Genomic DNA, 8748 nt, shown 5'->3' with positions numbered 1-8748 from the left:
ATAAATGAAAACAGACAAAATAATTTGTATTAAAAATCTTGCTTTTATATTAACCTAAAATAAATGAAAACTTAAAAAATAATTTGTATTTTTTTTAATCTTGTGTTTTATATTAACATAAAATACAGATAAAAAAAATAAATGAAATTAATTTATTTAAAAAATATATATTGCATTTAATATTAACCTAAAATAAATAAATAAATAAAATACAGACTAAAACAAAAATGAAATTAATTTATTAAAAAAATATATTGTTTATATTGTATTACATAAAAAATGTATAGCCTGTATGCACTGTAAGTCGCTTTGGAAAAAAGCGTCTGCTAAATGTTAAAAAATGTAATATATTTATCAAAATATTTAAGCTTGACCGATTGTATGGCTTCATGTTTGCGTATGTGGAAGCACATAAAGATTTGGGACGTAATGGTGAGTAAATGAGGACCGATCATTTGATGAATTATTTCTTGAAGCGTGTGTTTTCACTCCTCAGGTTTACACCTCATCGCAGGAGTTTTGTGACCTTTCAGCGTTTGAGGAAATTCAGCTGGAGCTCGTGGCACAAGGTTACATCAGCATCTGCTTTCTTTTTCTTATTCTATCAAGTCGTGAGTAACCTGGAAATGTGATCAAATTGTGATGAAAATGAGTTGGTTTCGCTTGTCTTTCCGAGCTCCTGATTCTGGAGGAATATAACCGCAGCATGAGGTTTGAAGAGCAGTATATAAACTCAGTTTAAAAAATCATTTAAAATATAGAACACTTTTATTTTGATTTGTTTGGGTGAAATAAAAGGTTTTTGATCCTGTTTTACATACAAGAAAACAAAGCCAGTTTCAATAATTCTTTCTAGTTACGTTTTCAATGGATCAGACAATCCAAGGCAAGTCTATGGTGAAGTGTTATTTCTGCACCAAAAACAATAACCCTTTCCAAACCAAATTTCATCATTTAGTCAAACAGAAAGTCATGCCAATTTAATAAAGTAACATTTTGTCACTTTTTTTTTTAAGAAGTCAAATTGATTAATTAAACTGAGATGCATAAAAATAATAAAATAAAAACAATAGACAACCACTTCCTTTTTTTGCCTTTTAGCAACACAATTGTAATTCTGAAATTAAATCAGGACAATCAGCCCAATATTTCCACTCTGTTTTATTTCTCATTAACATTCTGGACTGCGAGACCCATAAACCCCTCTAACCACGGTGTGTGTGCACATAAACATGACATAAAATTAAATACAAAACTGTTCTGCCTTCATCTTCGTCATGTCATCACATCAGACCACATGAGCCAGACGTATCACAAAGTTTTAATAAATCGAGATAATCTATTTGCATTTGACGAAAGTGCTGAGATCTTCCAGGAACTTGATGTACTCCTGATGCTCCAGCGCCGTGCTCAACTCGATCAGCTCATCTGCAAACGTGTTGTCGACGCCGCGGTCAGCCAGGAAGCCCATCAGATGGTCATACAGGGCCTAGAGAGTCAGAGGGGTCAGAGGTCAATGCCGTGCATTTGTTATTTCGTCCTTATTTTCATTTTTCTGGATTCTAATTAAATGGTTAAATGTAAATTCAGTAAAATAAAAAAAGCAAGTCGAATTATTTGAAATAATGAACCCTATACAATTTCACAATTATTTATTATTAAAAGTTTATCAAAAATGCAATTTTTAGGGCTCTGTGAATTTTTTGTTGATTCCATTTTAATGGCTTAGTTAAATTTCAATAATTTGTGTTTAATCAATTATATTGTAAAAATGATTTAAAAAATTACAATAGCAAGGCTCAATGAAATTAAAAAGTTTGTTTTTCTGGATTCTTTTCCCCCATTTTAATCTTTCCGGATTCTGATTTAATGGTTATATTAGATTTTAGTAATCAAATTAAACCAATTAAATTAAATATTGAAATGATACAATTTAACACCAACTTATTCCAATTTTTACAACAAATTAACTTTTTTTTTTTTTAAATTCATTTTTCTTTTTTCAGTTTTAATAAATTTGGATTCTGTTTTACTATTCTAATTACATTTTAATAATAAAAAAGCAAGCCAATTATAATGATAACATTTTGATAATGTATTTTGTAATTTTTGTAATGTACAATTTTTGATAATGTATTTTTTCTTCAATCATATATATATTTTTTTTTTCTGAATTTATGACTGAATAAAAAATACATTATCAAAAATCATTGCAATCAAATTAAGGCACAAAACATCAACAATTTAATTAATATTTTAAAATGCAATCAACTGAAAATGTTACAATTCCTTTTTTAGGCCAATGAAGTTCTGCACAACCGAGGCTTATTTTATTATTATATTATTATTAAAATAATACAAAAAATGTATTCCTTAAAAAAAAGTCGTAGCAATTGCATTATTACTTTGAAAGCACACTATATTGTGCAAAAGCAGTATATATCTTTTAGACTTTCTTCAAGTTAAATCAGACTTTTATTTTGACAGGTCATCATGGAGACCATTGTCAGCTCTCACCCAGTCCAGAGAGTCTGTGTTGAGTGTGTAACTGGTTTCCTTCCACTCTGAATCTCCCTCCGGCTGGAAACTGACCTCCCGGATGGCGAAGATATCGCTCTCCTCCTCAGCCTCACCGTGAGCCGTCTGCTCGGAGACAAACAGCTTTGGATATGACATCCAGTTATTTAATTTCACATGCTCTTTAAGAAACCTGGACCTTCAGTCACACTGACCTTAAACACAACCACGAAAGAGAGAAAATCTGCTCACCTCATCCTCGGGGAAATGACAGTCAAACACCATTGAGCTCTTTACTCCAGGTTTGGTCACTTCAACCACAAAGTTGGGCGTTGAGACAATGTCAGGCTGAAAAACACAGTGAACACGTGTTAAAAACATGCCATGATGAGGTGCTCAGCTGTGTCCTGTGTTTAAAACAAAGACCTCGGCATCCGTACAAGATGACTGAAAATGATCAAACACAAAACAATCCAGCAATAAAATCAGCTTAAACAACTAAAAATCAAGAGATTTCTTCATTTAATTCACTCTCGCAAAAATTGTGTTTTTAATTGGAAGAAACAGGATTCACACAGTTTTGAAAAACATTGATTTTGATTTTAAGAGTGTGATTTCCAGACAGTAAATTCATAGAAATGAACAAAACTCAATGCCATTGGCCATTTTAATAATGCATACATATTTGTACAGTTATGCCAAACTGTAAAATATTAGATCTGGTAGATATTGAGTAAAAAATATTCGCGAACACTTATTTTACAGTGCTGTTTAGTAGTAAGTAGATAAACCCAAAATTACCTATGTTACTCAGAACTTATTTGTGTTCTTGCACTGTAGCAAACAATAATATATATATATATATACACACACACACACACACACACACACACACACACATTTCTAAATATAAATGTCGGTTCTATATATATATATATATATATATATACTCTAGAATTATATTCTATGGTGAATTGCTTATGCTCTTCTCCTATAATCTGCTTTGAATAAATACGGATTTATATAATTCATATAATAATAATAATAAATAAATAAATATATATATATATATATATAAAAATAATTTAACTTTATATTCTCTAGAATTAAATTCTGTCATTATTGCTTTTGTTCCTCTACTGTAAGCTGCTTTGGATGAAAGTGTCTGCATACGTGTACATTTATATTGTGTTCACTTTCATGTATACAAAAAAAAGGGGGAAAAATGCCATTTTATTAATGTATTTATGACTAGATTTTTTTTTTTAACTGCTGCATCCTTAATCTTAAAAACAACCAGATCTGCAATACCTTCAACAGTTTAAGAACATTAGGTGGGTAGTTTTTACCCAACAGTTTTTACTGTTTTTACCTCGTCCTCCGGACTCTTCTGCGTGTGCTCAGGATCCTCCTCCAGCTGCGGCGGGATGCTGTTGTTCACGTTGAAAGTGATAGTGATTCTGTCAAACACAAAACCCCACATACACATAAATATGATCAAACAAGCTCTGCAAATGACAGATGATGAATTTGCTCAATGCATTTATTAATAAACATCTGCTTGTGCGTGCCTTGCATGCAATGCAACTGGATAAAAACATCGTAAAGATGCATTGCTCTAAATAGAATTGTTTTAAAAAAGCAATTAGGCATGTGTGCCATAATGCATCATGTTGCTTGCATCATGATTAGCATATGATCAAACACACCACCCTTACTTTTCTCCAGACAGCGCGCGGTTGAGTTTGGCTTCTGTGCCGTTGAGCTCGAGCTCCCAGCCGCCGGACATTTTAGGAAGACTCTTGTTCTTCTGGATATTCTTTTCTTCTTTGATCTCATCAGTGAGAAACGCTGCAAATGCTTTATCACCTGAAGAATAAAGGCAGAATTAATAGACAACATACTGTGAATGCCTGTTCTTCTACCAACACCAGTGCACTAGTGATGCACGACACTTCTCTGGTTAAAAATACATGACGCTCTTTTGTTCTTATTGTTTATGCAATTTACTAAATTACATTTGATTTATAAATATTAGTTTAGATGGTGTGCATTTTTTCATAGACAGTCGTTACTTCATTGCACTGAATTAACAGTTTAATGAGGAGCTTTATTTTGCACATTATGCCCTCGGGTCAAACGGTTCAATCGGTTCAACGATTTAATCTGCATATAACATATTTAAAAAGAGAAGATGATACGTTTCAATTTTATTTTAAAACTAAAATAAGTTGTTGTTTGATTAAGCAAATTGGGTAAGTTAAAAATGGCGGTTAAATTTAAACCCTTTTTCTACTGCTCAATTTTTAAGGTCGTCAATAATTATCTTGACTTAAAAAAGTCAATAATTATCAATAACCAACGATATGAAACATTATATTGTGATAATGTTTTAACTATATCGCCCAGCCCTGCTTTTACCAATAAAACAACTTCACCATGGTACTTTTTAGTGATCGAACAATATAGATTTTTTTTTAACCGATACCAATTATTTGCATGCTATGTGCCCGATAACCGATATGTAAAACCGATATTTATTAACTTTTATACAAGTAAATAAATGACAGAGTGAAGAAAGAACATACTTCACTTTGGTTTTTCCTCTTTTCAGTCATCTTTTTTTAAGTGTTGAAAATTAGTCTCATGTTTTATTTAATCTTTATACTACAACAATAAAAAAACATTTTATTTATAAAAAGCGTCAGCAGCAATAACACTAATATTAACCATAAGCAAAATAAATGTAGAATGTTTTCAAATGGAGAAAATACAGGACAGGAGTCATAACTTCATTTTAACTACAATTATAGTAGGTTTATAAGCTGTTTTATAGCTACAGAGTCAATAATAATTCATTCTGGAATATTGGAATATAAAAAACAAAATATTGTTTTTTATTGCATTTCTCAACTTGAATGTTATATCAAAATTATTAATAATGTTTTGTCCTTCTAGATTATGAAATACCTGCTGACAGCACGGTTTATCTATGCAGTTACACAGAACTATACACTCAAACCGTGATCGTTCGCGGCGATAATAATTTCCACAGAATTGTATTTATTTAGATGTTTACTAACAAAATAATGGTTATATAGTAAATGTTACTATAATCTAGGGTGTTCCTGCCCACATTTCTCAAAACACCCACAAGATGGATGCGTTTATCTGTGAATCAGATATTACAAAACCAATATCCGATTATGGTAAAATGCTTAAATATCGGGGAAAATATCGGTTTATCGATTTATCAGTCAAGCTTAGTTAGCGTCCATAGTTTCACCATAAACATACCTTTACCGAGGTACTTTTTAAGTTAATGTTCATAGTTTAACCATAAATATTATTTTACTATGGTATTTTATAGTTAACATACATAGTTTTACCAAAACAACTACCATGGTACTGTTTAGTATGTACCTATAATTTTAACCATAAAAACAATATTACCATAGCACTTCTTATTAGTTAGTGTCCACAGCTTAACCATATATACATGTTTCTCGTGGTGGTTGTTGTGTCGTGTGTGAGAGTGGAGCAGTGTTTACCCTCGGTGTGCAGACTCCCGCAGCCGCAGGACAGTGAGGGCAGAGCCCGGGTCGATGTGAGCAGCCTCGGCCTGGAGTCGGACCCCGCTCCGCTGCTGCTGAGGCTCCAGATGGATCTGCTGAAGGTTCTGCGGAGCGGCGGGGCGGAGCTGCTGATGGACAGCCGGGCTGCGAGCTGAACCGCGCGGCTCACAGACTTCAGCATGACGGAGGTCTGATTCGGTTGAGCTCGGAGCTGCTGGACGCGGATCACACACGTGGGGAAGGACACCGTGACCTCAGCACTCTACACCGGAAACATTCTGAAGCGGAAATGAGGTAAAAGTCCAGCACGCTGTCAACAACATAAACACGTGGCTCCAGTAACTACAAGCGGATTATTATTCAAACTCGTTTTATTCTGTTTGTTAAACTTTTAGGTCCGTTATGCAGCTTTGTGGAGTTTGTAGCGAACATGTTCCTAAATACAGATGTCCAGCCTGCAGAATCCGATAGTAAGTCATTCATTCGTGTTCGTTAACTATCAGTTCATACCATAAATATACCTTTATTAGCCCACGTTTGCTTTGGGACAAATAGCGATCAAATAAGTAACACCTTCCTGTTCCTTCTAGTTGTTCAGTGAGCTGCTTTAAAAGACACAGAGATGATGGTAAGTATCTGCTAAGATAATAATCTTTTTACAGTTCTTTGGATTACATTTACATTTATGCATTTGACAGATGATTTTATCAAAAGCGACATATATTGCTTTCCATGTTTGTACTTTAATAAGTTCATGCATTTCCTGGGAATCGAGCCCATGACCTTAGCATTGCAAATATTTTCTACTTAAAAGCTTTATTTTTATTAGTCCTGTATTATTTTAATCGGTTACATTATTGTATTAACTTCATTATTATTGGTATAATTGTATTATATTACTATTATTACTAACTTATAGGATTTGTTTTAATAAAATGTTTATTTAAAATAATTGTCTTTTTAATTATAATTATTTTTACTGATTGCATTATTATTTTTTTACTGATATTAATTTATATGTATTGATTATTGTATTTATTATATTTAATTAAATACTATTATACTAATTATTATTGGTATTATTCATTCAATTATTTTATTATTACTAATATAAATGTTAATTATATATTACTAATATTAATATTTTATTATTATAACTATTAGTATTGGTACTAGTAATACAATTGTTGTTACTATTTATTATTATTTATTTTGTACTCCCAGACTGCCCTGAGCAAAGTCAAGAATCAGAAACAAAGTATCAAAACCAAACTATTGAAGTGATTATTTCTCTTTCCTCGATAGATGCATGTCATCCAGTTAAAGAATCAGATCCAGCCTCCAGCAGCTCAACACCAGTGAGCAGCGGTGAGTAAATCATAATCAATAATAGGTATGGGTGATCTAGAGAACTTTTCTGCCTCCTTTTGATGATGATTTTGAACAAATTAACTTATATCAAGTTTAAAAAGTTTGATAAATGTGTTTGGTTTCACCTGAAGAGCCGTGGACTGTCGAGGATCGTCTTGATGAAGAGAGTCAGACTGATAAAGTGCCATTAGAGAAACTTCAGCAGCTCGGTATGAAATGATAAACACCCTGTTCACATGATCTTTAATGCTGCTTTTAGGAGATCAGTTACAGATTGTTTTCATGCACACAGCTGATTCAGAGGCGTTGAAGGGTCTGTTGAGGAATCCTCATCTCCGCCGGTTAATGATGTCCGTGGATTCTGCTGAAGATAAAGCCAAAGCCACGAAAGACGCCATGCAGGAGCCACTGTTCGTGGAGTTTGCTGATCAGTGCTTAAGAATTATTGAACCGACAGAAGCAGAGAATGATGATGAATTCTGATTGGACCGAACTGTCACATATGACCGATTCTTCAAGTGCTTTAAGTTTTCACTTTCAAATGTTAATGCAATCATATAAAAAGGTTTGTCCTATATCAAGGTCGTTTGAATGCCATCAATGTCTTAAAGGAATAGTTCACCAAAAAATGTAATATTTAATCACCCTCAGGCCATCCAAGATGTAGATGAGTTTGTTTCTTCATCAGATTTGGAGAAATGTAGCATTGCATCAGTGTCTCATCAATGAATGCTCTACAGTGAATGGGTGCCGTCAGAATGAGAGTCCAGTGAAAAAGTGGTCTGGTCTGAATCAGGAGAGAAATCTGCACTGATCAAGCACCGTTATGTTGATGTATTTTGATGTGCGAGACAACAGGAGAAACGTTTTATGGATTAATGACTCATATTTTAGTTAAAAGCAACGGTTTGAAGTTAAAAACGTCCTAATGCATTTGTTTCATACAAACACGCAGCTTTTGTCTTCTCGAGACATTAACTGATGAATTTTATAATTACTTTTCCAGACTATAGATTATGTAAAAAGAAATCAAAAACAGAACAAGTCTGTAATGATCTTTATTGTCATTAACAAAGTTTGACAAGTGTTGTATTGGTTCGTTGAAGTAGTACTGTGTGTTGTACTAGAAAACCTGTTTTCTAGTCACGTTTTGCTGATTAACACCCTGAGAGTATAAATATACATATAGATTGTTTAATTATCATAAATGCAGTTTGCACATGCAATTCAGTGTTTCATAACCAAAAACTCCTATTTAAAGAGAAATGTGTTGTGCTTTTGAGTG

The 8748-nt window shown here is 32.9% G+C and overlaps 2 protein-coding genes across 3 annotated transcripts; one reads left to right on the top strand and one right to left on the bottom strand.

The window, feature by feature from the left end:
- Window positions 1-1208: 1208 nt before the first annotated feature.
- Window positions 1209-6377, bottom strand: LOC132131738 (complement component 1 Q subcomponent-binding protein, mitochondrial-like). 2 transcript variants are annotated; one of them, XM_059543835.1, is made up of 6 exons: window positions 6069-6377; window positions 4236-4386; window positions 3890-3977; window positions 2770-2865; window positions 2518-2661; window positions 1209-1489 (listed from the first exon to the last, which is right to left on the bottom strand). In XM_059543835.1, the coding sequence occupies exons 1-6, from the start codon at window positions 6271-6273 to the stop codon at window positions 1340-1342; spliced, it is 834 nt and encodes a 277-aa protein (XP_059399818.1). In that variant the 5' UTR covers window positions 6274-6377; the 3' UTR covers window positions 1209-1339. The 2 variants fall into 2 exon arrangements, with proteins under 2 accessions (XP_059399818.1, XP_059399825.1); XM_059543842.1 differs by having other exon boundaries at window positions 2518-2643; window positions 6069-6375.
- Window positions 6260-7961, top strand: LOC132131753 (zinc finger HIT domain-containing protein 3-like). Its single transcript, XM_059543851.1, has 6 exons — window positions 6260-6386; window positions 6488-6562; window positions 6683-6720; window positions 7398-7460; window positions 7589-7672; window positions 7756-7961. The coding sequence occupies exons 1-6, from the start codon at window positions 6382-6384 to the stop codon at window positions 7944-7946; spliced, it is 456 nt and encodes a 151-aa protein (XP_059399834.1). The 5' UTR covers window positions 6260-6381; the 3' UTR covers window positions 7947-7961.
- Window positions 7962-8748: the final 787 nt, after the last annotated feature.

The sequence above is a fragment of the Carassius carassius genome, chromosome 4, assembly GCF_963082965.1.
Source record: "Carassius carassius chromosome 4, fCarCar2.1, whole genome shotgun sequence".
NCBI lineage: Eukaryota > Metazoa > Chordata > Actinopteri > Cypriniformes > Cyprinidae > Carassius > Carassius carassius.
This window is presented reverse-complemented; position numbering and strand designations above follow the sequence as displayed.